This window comes from Nilaparvata lugens, chromosome 1, assembly GCF_014356525.2.
Source record: "Nilaparvata lugens isolate BPH chromosome 1, ASM1435652v1, whole genome shotgun sequence".
Classification (NCBI taxonomy): domain Eukaryota; kingdom Metazoa; phylum Arthropoda; class Insecta; order Hemiptera; family Delphacidae; genus Nilaparvata; species Nilaparvata lugens.
The window spans coordinates 47,517,166-47,536,543 of NC_052504.1; the positions used below are offsets into that span (position 1 = coordinate 47,517,166).

General features: G+C 35.3%; 1 protein-coding gene across 1 annotated transcript in view; it reads right to left on the reverse strand.

Annotated features, from left to right (window-relative positions):
* Positions 1-1,259: 1,259 nt before the first annotated feature.
* LOC111057159 (polyphosphoinositide phosphatase) overlaps positions 1,260-19,378 on the reverse strand; it is a 99,868-nt gene continuing 81,749 nt past the window's right edge. Inside the window, exon 15 of the mRNA XM_039429406.1 lies at positions 1,260-1,817. Coding sequence (XP_039285340.1) covers positions 1,547-1,817 — 271 coding nt within the window. The 3' untranslated portion in view covers positions 1,260-1,546. The remainder of the gene's footprint in view (positions 1,818-19,378) is intronic.

A 19,378-nucleotide genomic window follows, 5' to 3' on the forward strand; every position in this document is an offset into this window, starting at 1 on the left:
TTTGTTGGACCTTCATTGGTTGCGTTCAAAGCCACTGATCAAATCTATCGTGTTTTTTTTACGTTCAGTAAAGAACCTGATCACAGATGTACCACAGAATGGAAAGTCGGCTAGTATCCTTAAGCCAAAATCCGCCATCTTGAAAGAAAGTGTAGCAGTGTAATATAGCGGTAGTTTTAATTTCTAACAAGATGATGCAGTCATGTGTCGTGGTCTTGGTGCACTCAAGTCTTGGTAAGATTGATACCTTCCATTCTGTATGTATTCTGTGGCTGAACGGTTGCTCATGAATCATGACTGACAGATGTTTCTGTCTTACAGAATAGTCATGTCTGTAAAATGCATAATTTTCGAGTTATATGCGAAAAACCAAAAAATGGTACCTTTGAACCACCCCCACCCCCTTATCACAGTGGGTAGGAGTGGGGACTTTTGATATGTTCACCTCCTCACTACCCTAAACAGAACTGCGGGGTCAAATTTTGTCTTCCTAACTTTTCCCTTTATAACACTTCGTTGACTGGGCTAATAATGATCTTCATCTGATCTAATGTAAACAAATTATAGTGCGTTTACACCAGAGTTGATAACAAAAGTTTTTAACATATGATAATAACATTTTCTTTTGGCTGCTAGTTTTGTTATCAACAAAAGTTAATAACTTTGTCACCTGTTTTGTCTGCAGCTGTAGTTATTAGGGAACAGCTGTAGTTGTAGGGTAGGAATGCTTGGCGAGAGGGTTGCGGGGAAGATAGGAACCTGTTATTAACAAAAGTTAAAAGAGGCTTTTGTTATTAGCATAATACATTTCCTTTGATATTTACCGACTCTCGATGAATAACATAAATCTTGTTAATAAAAAGGAATTTTCTGTTGAAAACACGAGTTATTAACTTTTGTTAAGAGAGATTATTGTCGATTCAGTCAAGTTGATAACTTGTGTTATTATCTCCGGTGTAAACGCAGCTTAAGTATTGTAACTATAGTTGATTAATTATATTTGTTATAACTTGAAAAGTTTTCTAATTCAAAATTTACTGTAAAGCATTGAATGATTGAAGTCACAGTTGACAGTAAACTTAATTAATATTTGATCAAACATTTTCCAAAGTATGAAAGAAATGGCCATTATTGTTTTTAGAAATTCTATTCCTGTTGCTTTCAAGAAAATCAGTATGAATGTGCAACATTGAATGTACTCTATGCAAGAAGTATTTTTAATACAGTAAAACGTTTGTGAAGTCGAAGTATAACACACATTTCTTTCCATAAGCAACAGATTTTATTTCAATTCAAAAGTAATATCGTAATTCAGAAACTTGAAATTGCTACCCATACTGTACATTTACATGTGTGGTAGTTAAAGTTGAATACGCTTTATAAACTTTATAGAAAAACTAACATTACGGTACCTAACAAGAAAACAGTAGTTGAATATTTCCATATACTCCAATGATTGACTGGGAATACTTACATATATTTCATGAGTATTCATTGTATCGTTTCCAGTCTCTTCAATTAAATCGAACTATCTCCAAGCATCAATTCAAACCGCATAGCAAGTGAATAATCCGAGTTCACATTTTTCATACCGTTCATAGGATTGTTTCGTCTTCTCGTCCAACAAAACACCTCTTGATCTAGCACAATAATCTTTGTAAATACTCACTGAATCTTCGTCTACACTGGGAGATTTGATTTCAAAAGAACTATCATCCATAAATGAGCTCTGACTAGTCAACTTGAATTCTTGTTTAGATAATTTTGATATATTGGAAGTAACTGGATGGTTCACAATACGATCTGTAATAACGTACCTGAAAAAAGGAACAACAGTGAGAAATAAGTGAAATTTATACTAAACCCAAACTAGCAGACCATACCTTAAAAAAGATTCAACTGATTTCAGGTTCACAGTTTTCAACATTACTGTTTATGATACCCTCAAATGATAAAATTTATAAGCTTCCATATTTTTTTTCAATTGCATATGATATGTGCTTGTTCCATTCCAATGAATCATGTACTATTATTCCTAAATACTTTATATTGTCAGATTGTTCTATTAGTTTAGTGACGGTATTTATTAAATATTATTTATCTTTCATGAAAGCTAATAACTAATTGTTAAAAGTTTGAACATTTAAAAAAGTCGGTAATCGAACTCTGACTTTTGGTTAGGTAGTTTTTTTCCAGGATTTGGAAATGTGCTATTTTAAAACCGTCGCCAAAACAGCTGTTCTACAGATAGAATATCTCAATTAGGTGTTATTTTGAATAAACGGCTACATCCTCCCACTTGCCTCATGCATGAGAAGGAGGTTACTATGCTCATTTTTCAATGATGGGGGGGTTGACCAATACCTACTATTACTTTTGAAGTAATAGTAGGTATTGGGTGGACCCCTGCTAGTCTCCCAGGAAGGAGAATCATTTATTTATTTATGGAGATAATAGGTAACCCCATTTTGTCTCCTTTACAAAACAACATACAATTTTATTGAATAAAAGACAAAAAATAAAAGAAAATATAAAAATATACAATTTTGAGAAGTTTTACATTCAAAAAACAAGTAGCATATTAGGAAAAGAAAATATAATATTTACAAAAATATTAAAGAAAAACAATTACATAATTTTGTTTAAATCATGGCCAATAGTTGTTAGAGGATTCAATTTATAATCAGTGATAAAATGTTCAGTGAACAAGTAACTTATTATTAAAACTGGCATAGTTTTGGAACTTGAAACGGTAGATGGTAGATAATTGCGAGTAAAAATGAAAGGAACGTAACATAATCTTGAAGCTGAATCTCCGAAAAATTACCAATAAATTACCAATAATTACCAGTAATAATACTTTTGGAATAAGTCATGATATTGTAATATATTTTGTTTCATTGATAGAAAAATGATCAAGTTCTCATATCTATTAGTAGATAATAATTATGATGAAATTATAATGACAATAGATTACATAATATTATAGTTATTTGTATATTGTGGAGCTCTTCTTGGGGGAGTTACTATAGCCTCCAAGGTTAGGTCGATACACGTATAATGAATCGAGTCACCAGTATTGAGGTTAGAAATTTTGAAAATGCGTGCGTGGACGCTAAGTGAACACCAGACTGATTGAGCCACTACAATATTTGATACAATCGTCTGAATCGTGGGAGGCATAAACACTCGCTCACCCTTGATTCTTCTTATGACAGATTGTATAGTGATAAAAATTTTTAAAAGTAGTGTAGTGGTTGCTAAACACTGAATACGGATATCTTAAAACTATTACCTGTGATGGAACAGCATACAAAATCATACAGGTCGAGCAAAAATCCCGATGTAGATAATTTACGGGACTGCGTCTCTAATAAGTTCCGAAGGATTAAAATGGTACTAAGGACCAGAGATCGTTTGGAATATATTTCGAGAACAGAGTCTTGTCGGGCTTTATGCTCTATTGTAGGAAATTATATGATCTCCAGCTGCATCTGCTATACAGTCGACAAATTTGCTCCCAAGCCGAAGTTGGTAACAGATAAAAGCTGATATATGAGCAGGTAAGGACAGAGAATAGGTAATCTCGATCTGACTCCACATACTACATCCACTTAGATCTGTTCCAATATCCAGGTTGATTCAATTATTTCAATGATCATACTTGATCGGTTCTTGATAATATAGAACATGTCAGACACAATAATTGACAGGCTTAAGAAATAATCGAACTCAGAAGACGAATTGACAAAATTGAAATATAATATAATAAAATATATGGTTTGACAGTGCAGATTTAGAGCTTGGATTACAGATTGAGAATAGTTTAACATTAACAAAATGATTAGAAGTTTGCTTGTGCTCGCATGATACCATGCATGATTCAACAGAATTTTATAATTGATAAATTTAACAGTTTTTTGAAAAAATAGTGAAAACAAATTATAAAAGATTTTAATAATTACTTGGGTTGTGGTTCTGGCAGCGGAGGATAGTTAATCAACTACAAGTTCTTATAAATTCTATACCAGATAAAATCTAGGATCTTAATAATTATAAGCGCTTGTTGGCGAGGCCCTTACTTTAACAAAGAAAAATTTTATATTTTCTGCACTGTATTTTCTTTTGAAGCATAGATTGGGGCCCCAAAAATATAAAACTCACATGAATCCTCTTGGCGGTCGTGATTCCCTTAGATCAAATTTGGTATGATTGGTTGCTGGTCCAGGCTTCGGTCTTAGCATGTGTGGAATTTTAATATCTCCATCTAATTAAATATCTCCTTCACCAAATAAATTAGGGGATAATTAAATTTGAATTTCTAGAATTATCAATTGATGAAATAAATTTATAAAATACAAATAAAATAGCCTAAAATATTGGCTCACAGATAAAATATACAAAAATCGAACAAAACTTCACTAATAGGTCTTTGGTAACTTTGAACAAGATCTTAGCGGTGAGGATTTTAAAAGGGAAGTGACTTGCCTTCTTCTAAGCCTCTTCTAGAACCTTTTTCTGAGAATCTCTGTGTAATTAATTTGCATGAAAATTTGCCATTGGTAGAATAATTATGACGTAGGTATGACATCAGTGGCAAGCAGCAAAATATAATTCCTCTGATTACAATAGTAACTTAATTTGTATAATTTTTTAAATTGCTTAATTCTTTAGATACAGTTCCTCTATACAGTGTACATGCACTAGCATATATGATAAGGCAAGTTTGTTGTCTGATAACAGATTAACATATGATGCTTTCAAACGATCATCCCTTTTGGTGCCATTTCTATGACATATGATTGGCTTAGACTTGCCAAAGAGATTCATTCACCATGTGACTCAGTTGAATCAATAATTTATAATTTAATATCTCTATACAATTCTTATTATATTCGAAACTATTATAAGTAATTTTTGTTGCTCTTATCAGTAATACAATATTCATGCTATGACCTAGTTAGTTACAATAACATTTGACATTATAATGTAATTTCGTGAATAATAAATAATTTTAACAATAATATATACATTTTTTTTTCTATTTGAAATTCTTTGTCCTTTATCAATAGTTCTTAATTTTAAAAATAATATTATAGCTCGCATGAAAACCTGGCATGACATTTATAGTATATTGAGCCAGTCAGCTGTGTCTGAGCTGCTACAAAAACATCTGATCAATTGTAAACAAAAGTGTAACCTCCAAAAGTTCAATGAGCAATTCATAAATGGTTTGTACTTAATTTGCAAAATAATTATAATTTTATTAAATAATTCTTTGAAAAAATGCATAGTACAAAATGGTACTCTTATCTTATACTCAGCTGTTGATAAGGAAGCCTTATCGCTCAGGTGCTAACTATTCGTTTGGCAGATCTTTCATTCTATAAGGGTAATTACAATTTTTTCTAGTTAATTCTCTCCTTTCATGAGATTTATTCAAAAGATTCATCACAATATCTACAGTGAAAAATACAGCTTTATATCCCTGAGGGGAATGTTTGATGCCCGAGGCCAAGCCGAGGGCAACAATTTCCCTGAGGGAGAAAAATAATTTTTTCTCGTGATGTACACAACATTTTTTCCTTCACCCACATTGCTTTTATAGAAATTGCAAATCAAATAGTTTTAAAAACTCATGTTATTAATGAGAATGTTTTCCTTAACAACATAACATAAAATGTAAAACCGTAAAGTATGAACCGGTCGTCTGGCTGGCACTGCTAGCGCTATCTATCAGCAAAAGTTGTAGCAATGATCATCTTGAAACAATGGCCAAATCCAGTTCACGTGTTTTAGATTTGAATCACAGATAAAAAATATTCGTTGGCTAGTATTTTGAATAGAATTATTATTAGCGTATGGCTTTGAATGGTGGGGAGACCCAAGGGTAGTTCCACCTCACCGTATATAGTCCAAAGTTCCCTAATGGGAAACCGGACACTAAGGTTATAGTGAGCACAATACTTCAAATTTACACTTTTCACTTCGGAATAAAGTTCATATTGATGTTAAAAAGTCCAAACATATACAAAACCGAAACAAAACACAAAACCGCTAAGCCAAATTTAGAGAATATTGAATTTAGACAAAAAATTTAGAGCCGGAAATTTATAGCACGTTACAATTTTGCCATGGCAACCAGAATAGAATAAAATATTTAAATATATGTATTCATTTTTATCGTATACTAATATTAAGTATGTAATATCATACAAACATATATATTTCATAAGTTGATCAAATTTCTGGTTAAGGTATTGAATTCAATTGGCTCAATGACAGACAACTCTATTATGCTTCCTTATCTGAGCTTAGACCTTCCAACCTACTTCGAATGTAAGTTTTTTAAAAACTTTCTGTGTTGAAAAAAAGACTAAGACATCAATAAAAACTATAAGATGATATTCTTAAGTAAGAAATTTCATAAATTATTATAAAATCTCAAATTATTATCAAATTTAGGTTTATACTATTTTTAGTCAAGTATTTATTTTGCATTGTATATTCTTGTTCTTGTTCGCGGCGAATGCTGCTGATTATCCTGCACATTCTCATGTAATTCCTCTAAATTGTGATATGATCAATTGATAAACTTACTATAATATTCACCATTACTTAAAATTATCAAATTCACTAGCTCCGTGAAGCTGGCCACACCCAGTTGAGCACATTTTTTGTTAATAGGACCAAAAAATGTGCTGAAAATGTGCTCTTAGAATAAACACTTTAAATTTTTTTGAAAGTGGCACAGAAAAAAATGTGCTCTTAGGATATGCATTTAGAAAAAAATGTGCTCATTTCATTGTCCTAAAAAAAGCACATTTAGTGGGTGGGGCTGGCCCCGAATTCTTTCAAAATGATACCAAAATATGTGCTCTTAGAATATCCACTTTGAAAAAAATGTGCTCATTCCCTTGTCATAAAAAAGCACATTTAGTGGGTGGGGCCAGATTCACACCAGCCCCACCCACTCAAGGGAATGATTTGAGAATGGTACCAAAAAATGTGCTCTCAGAATACCCACTTTAAAAAAATGTGCTCATTTCCTTGTCCTAAGAAAACACATTTAGTGGGTAGGGCCAGATTCACGCCAGCCCCACCCACTGAAGCAAATAATTTGAGTGTGGTATAGAAAAAATGTGCTAAAAATGTGTTTTTAGAATATGCACTTTCAGAAAAAAATTTTCAGAATATGCATTTTTTAAAAAATGTGCTCATCTCCATTACATTGAAATTGGACGAGTTTCTCAAGTTACCTACTTATCTTTTGAAACAAAAAAGTTTCTAGCATATCGAAAATTTCAAGTTTTCTGCTCGAAATGTCTCGACATTGACGAACATAAACATTAATTATAAAATAACTATTGGTCGGATAAAAATTATCCAGACACCAATAGAAAGGAGACATTCTCCCCGTTAATTTGATATAAAATTATTACGCATTACGACGCCCCATGATTCTGAGAGAAGTGATATTCAAAAGAAAAACAAATTTTCGCGATGTTTCCAATTGTATCATATAAGTAAAATTTCTTTTTGTCCTTCAACCCTGAAACTTTTCTTGCACTACTAGGATATCGGGGATGATATTCTACATCCAATTCTGACGTGAATTAGAAACTTGAGAAAGTTGCAATTTTACACGATTTGGCAACCATGTAATTTCTTGGGATGGAGGGCTAAGTCTCAACTTATTTTACAGAAACTATAATTCAAATTCGGTCGTAAAATAGAAAATTCATCGTCCATTGTACTTTACCAGTATTCCTAACACGAAAAGTTAACAATTTACATATTCAAATCTATGTATCTCGGTAACCAGTTATTATAAGAATAATTATTTGATCTTGAATTCTAGAGTAGAATCTTAACTTTCATTTGCCTTGAAACTTGAAAAGAGATTACATAGAAGTTAGTAATCACGAAAATATGCTTCAATGAGTAAAGGCGAGCTAATATAAGCCCGATAATAAAATTCAAATATTTGGAACCTCCACTATAGTCCAGTCAACGAAAGATTATAGAGGGAAAAGTTTGGAACACAATTTTTGATCCTGCAGCTCTTTTAAGGATAGTGAAGGGAATAAACATATCAAAAGTCCTCACTCCTACCCCCTGTGCTAAGGGAGTGGGGGTAGTTTGAAATATTTTGGTTTTTTGCGTATATCTCGAACAATATGCGTCTTTCGGAAATTTTTGTCGAATACAAAATTGAAGCATACAAATTATCCTACAAGTTTCATTTGTAACATTTTCTGATATCCCTCGTAGTTTTCTAGGTAAGAGCTCTCAAAAGTGTCACATTTTAAGAAAAACCCTTCCAACTCCGATTTTTCATCTGTTTGGCCTTATAACTTTTCTAACGATTAATTGAAAAAATCCCTGCTAATCATGAGCTCATAGAGCATCATATTCTCTTCAATTTCATGTATTATTTCATTATTTCTTGCATCTCCCTACGATTGTTGCAGCCGTTATAGTGTTGAGTGTAATATCTTCAGTTCAACATTAATGTAGATAAATTGAAAGGGAATTTGGAGGGAATGTTTGGAGCACAATATTTGACTTTACAGCTTCGTTTTAACCACTTAGAAGGTAAACATATCAAAAGTCCTCATCCCTACCCCTTGTCCTTAAGGGATGAGGGTGGTTTAAAAGTTGTTTTTTTCATTTTTGGTATATACGCATGTATCTTGGAAACAATGCATTTCAGCGACATGACTGACTGAGCAAAAATGAAACTAGATAAATTTCCTACAAGTTTTGTTCGGTAGAGTTTTGTGATATCTCTTTTTGTTTTTGAGATATTCACTTTTAAAAGTGTAAAATCTTTGAAAAGACAATTTTTCTTCCAACTTTTTCAACTTTCAGGACTTATTACTCAACAATAATGCATCGGAAAAATAAGTACTGAACGTTTGCTTTGTTGAATGATAGACAAGGATAGCAATATCATTGCTAATCAAACACTACCATTATAACGTGGACCCTTCTATAATAGTTTTTTTTAAACCTGTAAATAATTTGTTTTGAACGGAAATCTAGTTACTTATTCTACTTCATAACGTTCACTATTGTTTCGAAAGTTTCATAATTTTATAACTTGACAATTATTGAAAATAAATTTTTCAAATACTGTATTAACAAAATTGACTCAACACACATCAACACCCCCCTGTCACATTCGATATCAGCTCTCCTCCCAAAATAATTCTTATTTACATTCCCGGTGACACGGCAATCCTGCTGTTCTTTGTCAGTGAAGCCTCATGAATACAATATTGAAGAGTACTAAAATATACTTTCCAGATACCTGTATCATCATATCACGGCATTTGAACCTCCATCAAAACAAACTCTACAAATGTATCATCTTTCACGTACGACACTGAATGGTGCTCTTCTCGTCTCAACAGCCGACCCTTTAAGAATCCATTACAGAAGATGATTACCCGACCAGATCCAACAAGTGTGCATTGCCCCCATCAGTCGCAAGAGAACCAGACGTCCAAACAACTCTCACTGCACAACGATACTACATCGAAGGTAATTTATTATTATATCACTACCAATATTGCGTTTTACCTCCATTTCGAGAATGTCTCTATAGTAAAGCTAGAGCAATCATATTATCATAAAAAACACAGCCCCGTTAGAATCATTCCAAATTCAACAATAGTGTGAACCTGTATTTATAAATATTGATATAGGGGCACCGAGCTTCACTCGTTATCTATTAATTGATAAACAGAATTCATTTCTTTAAAATGATTGGGGAAGGACACCGTTTGGTTGGCCTTATCATGGCATCAGCCAAAAAGTCTATTCCCAAGGGATTCACTAGAAATTACATCCCATGCTGGTCTAAGAAGTGTAGAGAGCTATTGAAGAAAGTTGAGGAAACTGGTGACCAGGAGGCTGCAGATAGCCTCATCAAAGAATTGAACAATGGACGGCTTGAACGGTGGAGGGAGGTCACAGCAAATATGGATTTCAAACATTCCAGTAGGAAGGCCTGGTCCCTTATCCGCCGCCTAGGTGCAGCATCTCAAATGACCCCGATCAAGCCAAAAGTCACTCCAAACAGTGTAGCAAAAACCATGAAGGACAATAGTAAACTAAAAATCGGTAGGAATGTCAAGAAATAAGTCAGAAGGCAAATGAGAGAGTTATCAGCCCAGAACGGGAAACTGTCCTCTGCTGTAAGAGCTGTGCATAAGGATGAAGTTGCCACTGCTATTAAAACAGTCCGTAACAACAAGGCTCCAGGTATAGATGGCATACCTTGGTGAAAGGGCTGTGAAATGGCTCTCAGAGTTCTTCACAAAGGTGATTGAAAGCTGCAAGCTCCCTCCTGAATGGAAAGAGTCAAAGATAATTGCGCTGCTGAAACCAGGAAAGGAGCCTGACAATGCCAAAAACTATAGGCCAATATCACTCCTTTGCACACTTTTCAAACTCTTTGAAAGGATACTGTTGGCACGCATTGCTCCCACTGTGGAGGAGTTTCTTCCAGCTGAACAGGCAGGGTTTCGACCAAATAGGAGTTGTACTGATCAGGTGTTGGCTCTCACCACGCACATTGAGAGGGGTTACCAGCGGAAGCTTAAAACATCAGCTGTTCTCATTGACCTGTCTGCAGCTTTTGATACTGTCTGGAAGTCAGGCCTGCTGCTGAAGTTGGGAAAGATGTTCAGATGCAATAAACTTGTCCAATTGTTTGACAGTATCCTGTCAAACAGGTCTTTTAGAGTGCATCTTGGAGATGGAATAAGCAAGGAAAAAGTCCTGAACAATGGAGTCCTGCAGGGGTCTGTCCTATCTCCAGTACTGTTCAATATTTATACATCAGACATCCCAATTACCCAGGGCCGCAAGTTCATGTATGCAGACGACATTGCACTGGCAGCACAGGCAACCACCATTGAGGGAACAGGGGATATTCTCCAAAGTGACATCAACAAAGTGGCAAGTTACCTGCAGTACTGGGGCCTCAAACCAAATCCAAGCAAGACAAGCATAACCTCATTCCATCTGAATAATAAGCAGTCTAATGCAGCTCCCACAGTGAACTTCTGTGGCACAGTGATCCAGGCAAACCCTCATCCAACCTATCTGGGGATCACCCTGGACAGAACTCTCACTTTTCGTGAGCACCTGGGGAAAGTGAAAAAGAAAATAACAACCAGGGTGAACTTGTTGCAGAAGCTAGCTGGATCATCTTGGGGCAGTAGTGCAAACACTCTCAGAACTGCAGCTTTGGCGCTTGTCTACAGTGCTGCAGAGTATGGTGCCCCTGTTTGGATGAGAAGCTGCCATACTCATCTGGTGGACACAGTGCTAAATAGTGCAATGCGCGTGGTCACTAGTTGTTTGATGCCAACAGAAACCAATTGGCTTCCAGTTCTCAGTCACATCCCACCCCCACAACTGAGAAGAGAGGAGATTGCTATAAGGGAGGTGACGAAGATCGGTGCAATGCTAACACTTCCAATACATATGGATCTACATCCAGATTCTCCTGCTGCATTGCACCTTAAATCCAGAAATCCAATCTGGCTTTACCCCTATGAAGCAGGATTTGCAAACTCCACAGCACAGAAGTGGTCTGGTATGTGGTAATATTAGGAGGTGAAAAATAAAGAGCTTGTGTCTGATCCAGGCAGCAGAGTTCCAGGATTTGAGTTGCCCCGACAGCAGTGGGTTCGCCTAAACAGGTTCAGAACTGGCCAGGGAAGATGCTATAAGAGCATGCATATTTGGGGATTTGCAGAGTCACCCAATTGCGAGTGTGGAGAGACTCAAACCATGGACCACATTGTCTCATCATGTCTATTGTATCATTTTCCTGGAGGGTTGCCTAGATTGCACCTGGCGGATGAGGAGGCTGTGCTCTAGTTGAGGGAGTTGAACGGCATTTGACTTTACAGCTTCGTTTCAACTACTTAGAAGGTGAACATATCAAAAGTCCTCATTCCTACCCCTTGTCCTTAAGGGATGAGGGTGGTTTAAAAGTTGTTTTTTTCATTTTTGGTAAATACGCATGTATCTTGGAAACAATGAATTTCAGCGACATGACTGACTGAGCAAAAATGAAACTAGATAAATTTCCTACAAGTTTTGTTCGGTAGAGTTTTGTGATATCTCTTTTTGTTTTTGAGATATTCAATTTTAAAAGTGTAAAATCTTTGAAAAGACAATTTCTCTTCCAACTTTTTCAACTTTCAGGACTTATTACTCAACAATAATGCATCGGAAAAATAAGTACTGAACGTCTGCTTTGTTGAATGATAGACAAGGATAGCAATATCATTGCTAATCAAACACTACCATTATAACGTGGACCCTTCTACAATAGTTTTTTTAAAACCTGTATATAATTTGTTTTGAACGGAAATCTAGTTACTTAGTCTACTTCATAACGTTCACTATTGTTTCGAAAGTTTCATAATTTTATTACTTGACAATAAGTATTGAAAATAAATTTTTCAAATACTGTATTAACAAAATTGACTCAACACACATCAACACCCCCCTGTCACATTCGATATCAGCTCTCCTCCCAAAATAATTCTTTACATTCCCGGTGACGCGGCAATCCTGTTGTTCTTTGTCAGTGAAGCCTCATGAATACAATATTAAAGACTACTAAAATATACTTTCCAGATACCTGTATCATCATATCACGGCATCTGAACCTCCATCAGATCAGACTCTACAAATGTATCATCTTTCACGTACGACACTGAATGGTGCTCTACTCGTCTCAACAGCCGACCCTTTAAGAATCCATGACAGAAGATGATTACCCGACCAGATCCAACAAGTGTTCATTGCCCCAATCAGTCGCAAGAGAACCAGACGTCCAAACAACTCTCACTGCACAACGATACTACATCGAAGGTATTTTAAGCATTTCCATTTATTATTATATGACTACCAATATTGCGTTTTACCTTCATTTCGAGAATGTCTCTATAGTAAAGCTAGAGCAATCATATTATCATAAAAAACACAGCCCCGTTAGAATCATTCCAAATTCAACAATAGTGTGAACCTGCATTTATAAATATTGATATAGGGGCACCGAGCTTCGCTCGTTATCTATTAATTGATAAACAGAATTCATTTCTCTTAAATGATTGGGGAAGGACTAACAGGCACAGCCCAAAACTATTTCCTCCCCGAATTTTGATTTATACACTATAAATAGTCCAAAAAGTGGGTTATAATAAAATTATTCAAATAATGAGCCTTTTTCGGAATGAACAGTCAAAAACTCATTACATAAGTGTATTTTTGATACACTGAAAAAACAGAGAAGGTTTCTCACAGAGTGCAAGAGTATTTATTATTGATGTTTTAATCGGATTGATAATTATATTTAATTATCAATTAAATATATTAATTGTATCAATTAAATATATTAATTGTATCAATTAATATATTAATTGGAGGGCTCTTTGCATGTTTAGTATTTTGTTTATAAAGTGATAAGACATAGTAATGACCATTAGCAATGATCATTTTCAGTGTTGATGATGTACCTATGAATATATTACATGTAATTTCTTTTTTCTTTTTTGCTTAGTAGAATTAGAAGTAATTCTGAATATTGAAAACTTCATTTATATAAATATGTGAATATACAGTAGTTGGGCTACATTTTTACTCTGAAAAGTCCAAATAGTAAGTAGATGCTATTAGTGTAGAATAGTACATTAACAAATATTCTAGCAAACATAGTATATCATTCTAAATATGAACTATGAATATATTATAATTTCCTTTCTTGTTATAAATTTTCTATGCTTTTCTACTCCAGAGCGAAGCTCAGTTCCCTGATATTTATTATTACCTGCAAGTGGATGATAGTATTATTTTAAATGTTTGCAATATTGTAAATCAGGGAATAATGATTTACATTATATCTACTCTAATTTACTCCCTCCTGAAAGAATTGTCACGAAACCTGCCTATTTATGCAGTGATCGCGAAAAGTTGTTGTACTTGGTACTTGGGAGAGACGGGTGATGGTGGCACCATCTCTGAGTGAAATTGATAAATTTCAAGCTTCAAATTGCATATGTTATTCTAAGGGCCGTTTGCACAGTGTGATTTTTTTTTGGTTTAAACTAAAATTCCGTTTGCACAGTATCAGTTTAAACTCTGTATTGGTTTTAAAGTATGGGAAAGTTTAAACCTCCAAAGCAGGAGGTTTAAACCAAATAATTTGGATTAACTTGACATCCTGTAAAGATTTGATGGGGAAACAGCTAATAGTAAATTATTTTTCGACGTTTGTTTTTAATGCCTCTGTAGACGATAATAATGATTAATATTAGGTTATAGTGAATTATTTATTTGAATGTAAAAATAATTATAATGGAGGAATAATTGATAGAAGTTTTCGATGCGATCGATAAAGATGACTGCGAAGAAATCTTAAAACTAAGAAAAATTGGGCAAAAACGAATGATTTAAATTTCTGGGATGATAGAGAATTTTCTTAACGGTTTTGCTTGAGTAAAGCAACTGCCAATCCAGTATTTGATTAAATAATCCACTTGATAGGAAATAAGACAATTTTTAACAGTGGTCTTTGATTAGGAAACATATTTTTAATAACACATAACTGGGATATTTTGCTCGAGAGATTTCTAATAAACGAGGAAGACCGTAGTAGATTTAAGCGTAACAAAATCGCTTTTTTAAAATATTCTAAAATATATATTTTTTGGTGCCTACTAAATATAAGTTTGTATCTAATAATAATATAGCATTTCATCATTTTTTGAAGAATTTCTTGATCGCTTTTCACTTTTATTACCGTACAGCTTACAGCTCTATGGATTTTGAACAAGGAAATAATAGCTACATAACTTCAATTTACACAAATAACAAATTTCTTGTAAAAATCAGCCTTCCTGATATTATAGACAATGACATTCTATTACCAACTTATCGCCAAACTAGTTTAACTTAAACTGGTTTAGTAAATGCACTGAGAAAACCGATCCAAGTTTAAACTTTCAGAGTAACTTAAACTCGATTAACTTAATCGAGTTTAGCAGTCTATACTGTGCAAACGGCCCTAAATGTGTTAGATATGTCAATCATTATGACATTTTAGAATCATGTTTTATTCGTGTTCTAGATAAAAACAAATACTCGTCACTTGTCCAATTACAACGGTTCAGTGAAGGCTTGAATTTGTGCTACTCGTTTCTTATTTTTGATATATTATTTCCTTTCCTGTTATTTAATTCCATTTCTCATAGTTCTTTGAATTAACATATTTTCAATGAGGAGTCAGGTTAAAGCCGCGTTTACACCAAAGTTGTTTACAAAATGTTCATTTCTCCCTCCTTATAGATTGTATTAGATTGAACATAACTTACATGATGTGCATATGTGTTTGTCAAGTTCCGTTCAATCTAATATGATCTATAAGAATGGACAAATAAACATTTTGTCAAGTTTGTTGTAAACGAACACAAAGCAGACGAACAGTTTGAACTTTTTCTACTACTTGAAATTTACCAATTTCACTCAAAGATGGAGCCACCATCACTTGCCTCTCCAATTTGCATTTACTATAGTCTTACAACCAAAGATTGAGATTATAACTTACAATTATCTTCCATTTTGGTTTTAGGAGAAACAAGCCCGTTTCGTGCCTAGAGGGATAAATCCAAGTGACAATCCTGTTATTATCAAGAATATATTGGTTGAAAATAAGGATAAGATAGTCGTCAATGGAAGTGTTGTTGCCCCAAGCAATGATGTGTGGAAATCGATCAAAAAACATTACAGAATCGAAAAAAGTGAAAAAGCTCTTTATACATTTGTTAGTTGTAATAAATGGAACATAAAATACGATTTGGGATTGCTGCAAAGGCAATGTGGTGGAGTATCTGGAAGTGATCACGATGTAATATGTGGTAATGAAGGAGGCGAAGAAGAACTGGAAGAAGTGGAAGAGGAAGAAGATGAAGAAAGAGAACAAGAAGATGGAGAAGAAGGGAGTAGTTTTCAGAAAGAGAAAGAATTTGTGTGTGAAGGAAATTCAAAAGGGGGAGATAAAGAAGAAGGATATACTGTTGACATAACTGATTTAGTACCATCAACATCATTCAATATATTTATATCTCGAGAGCAATGGGAGGTTATTGAGCCCGAAGAGCGTATTTACCACAGAAGTATCGGGAAGGAGCCAAAGAGATTTTCGAGATCTCGAAATTATATGGTCTTGAAACCAGGAGTGTGGACTGATGTAATCAATGATCTCATTTGGCAATCTCTCAAGTGGCCTTGCTCTTGGAGCTTCAAAAGAAATCATATGAGCATTTCTGAAACGGCAAGGTTCTGGATCTTGATAAGAGCTGTATGCAAATGTGAAAATCTTCTAATAGCTTTTCATACCAATCCTCCACCAAAAAACCCCAAGGAAAATGGTATCTTCCTAACTGTTAAAGTTTGGGGAAGTATTGATCAGCATAAGACGCACTGCTTTGACAACACAATTAGAAAGAGACCATATTCTGGGGGGAAAAGGAAAATATTAGGAGCAGAAATGCTGAATAAAAATTTATCTTCAGCGAAAGTGAGACAAGAGATGGCAAGTGAGTTGATGGATAGTGAAGGACAATATCCTGCTCACTTGCCATCTACTGATGTTGGGCGGCAGATAAGAGCTGAAGCTCAGAGATCACGGAGACTGCTTCCGAATGCACTGCAAGCTTTGCAGGTGCTGAAGCATAGTTCCAGCCCAGCATACCAATTTGCCATCAAGGAAATTGGGCTTGATCCATTCTTCATACATCTATCAACTCCATTACAGCTTAAAGTTTACAATGACTATTGTGCCAATCAGTATTCAAAATTGATTGTGGATGCGACAGGCAAACTTGTAAAAAGGTTGCCACTCCCCGGAAATGACCATAGTGGGCATATATTTCTTTACCTTGGAGTGGTTAGTATATGCCCAGGTGAAGATGGCATTGTACCAGTTGTTTACATGCTATCTGAACGACACAATGCGAATGCCATCACTTATTGGCTATCGGAATGGGTGCGGTCCGGTGCAACCAAACCCAAAGAAATAGTTATTGATGATTCGGCTGCCTTAATATCAGCAGTTAGTAGGGTTTTCGCTGAGGAGCCCTCAACTGCTAAATACATTCAAAAAAGCTTTTGTTATATGTTGAATGGTGATGAGAGAGTGAAACCTAGATGTCTCATTCGAATTGATGTTGCACATTTTACAAAATTTGTGAGAAGGTGGCCTGAAATGAATAGCATGAGAAGAAAAACAAAAGAATTCTATATAAGAGCGATCATTCTACTAGCAAAAGCAGTTTCATTGCAAGAGGTGAAAGAAATCCTAAGGAAGATATTCATTGTGGGGCATAGTGAAACAGAAGGGTTTTCTCAGACAAGTGGAAGCCCCGTTTCTTGTGAAACAGCGAAACAAGAAATTTTCCATCTGATTTCTGGAATTGCAGCAGAGGAATGTGAAGTGAATTTTGAAGATGATGATGATGCTGTTACAGGATCCTTTGAAACACGGAGTCAATTTGCAGACGTGCCTGAACCAAGTACAGAACCAAGTGTGAAAGAATGGGTGAAAGCGATAGAAGAAGAAGTAATTGAAAATATGATAGATGATGGAGATCGAGACAACATCATGCATTCACCAATGATTATAAAGAAGCTGAAACACCTCTGTCTCATTCTCCCTCTGTGGTGTTCAGTTTTGCCAAGTAAGATGGAGAGCCCTTTTCCTAGATCAGTTGGAGCTTTTGTCGAAACACAAATAGGCATTCTCAAAAACACTCTACTTCGGAAAAAAAATATGAGAGTGGACAGTTTTGTTAAAGATCTGTTGGACATTAGTGATGGAGCCTTGAAACTTGCTAATTACCAGAGCCAAAATATCAGTAACAGGAGAGTTGAGCAACAAACCAATGAAGAAACACAAGAAGGATATCGAGAGGGTGAAGAAGAAGAAGAAGAAGAAGAAGAAGAAGAAGAAGGAAGAGGAGGAGGAGGAGGAGATGAAGAGGTGATAGATGTTAGGAAAGAAAAAGATACACATCTCCAACATCAACACACAATCCACACATCAACTGCTGCAAATTCCCTATCGTGTCCAGCTTGCAGCAATGGTGATGCTCCTAGTGGAGCACATTGCTGCAAATTTTGTAAAAAACCAGTTCATGCTCTAGATACATGTTCTGTCAGTTTTGAAGGAGAAGAGGAAGGGTTTGGCCAAAGCAGAGTTTGCTTTCAATGCGTGAATTACATGGGCAGTAGGCCTACTGGTCAGAAAGCCTCAAATGAGAAAATGGAATCAGCATTGACAAAGTATTCGAGGACTTCCATAACAGACAGACAAGACATTGTCATAATTAATGATAAAAATGTCGAGCTTGAAGCGCAGTCTCTCGAAGGGTGGATGGGCATGTCACTTCCTCCTAAAAAGAGGAGAGTTAAAGGGGGGTACTATTGGAAGGCTTGTCCAGATTTGCAATGCTTGGAAGATTCGAAACAGATCAAAATTGGAGTTTTGAAAAATGGAATAAACCCCTCTTTAAAAACAAAACGAATTGGTTCAAAACACATAACACTGTCGAATACATGTGGGTTTGACGCGCCCTGTCAGGTATTGGCAATCGCATATTGCGATAGTGTCAACTATAGGAACTATGTGGATCGATCACATTTGGAGAATACCATTATGGAGATAGCAGTTGAACTCGCTCGCAAAGGCACAAATCATTCACTTTACATGAAGAGAGCTGTACTGCTTTCGAAATACTTCCCACACGAACTTTTGAAAGGAGGTGTTGAAAGGGTGGATTGCGCAAGCAGTAGCAGTTACATGCTGAGAAATGTAAAACTTCCACCTTCAATGACGGAGAAATATAATTGCTCATCACCGCACTGCCCAGGAGGGAAGGAGAGAGAGATAGTAGTTCTCTCTGCAATGGTGGATGACAAAGAATCCACCATTGAGAGAATTGAGGATGCACTCTTGTCGGGAGAAACAGACGATCGAACGACTTGTCTTCTTCCCATGGGCGATGTCAGTCACGTTTCCCCTGAGAACTTCATCAACGATCCAGAAATATCAAAGAAGGTAATTTAACATTTCTTTCAAATATTTGAAACTCCTTGTATATTTCCATCTTCAAGTTACAATCAATTATTATTGTAAAAACATTCCAAAGTTTGATTGTACTGTACTACTGTTAGGCTACTCACTAGCACGTCTTCTCTCCATAATAATTAGTACCGTAGCTTGTCCCTTACGCCCAATTAATATAGAAGTGTGTATGGCAAGATGTAATGCTGACTTCTATCACTTCCA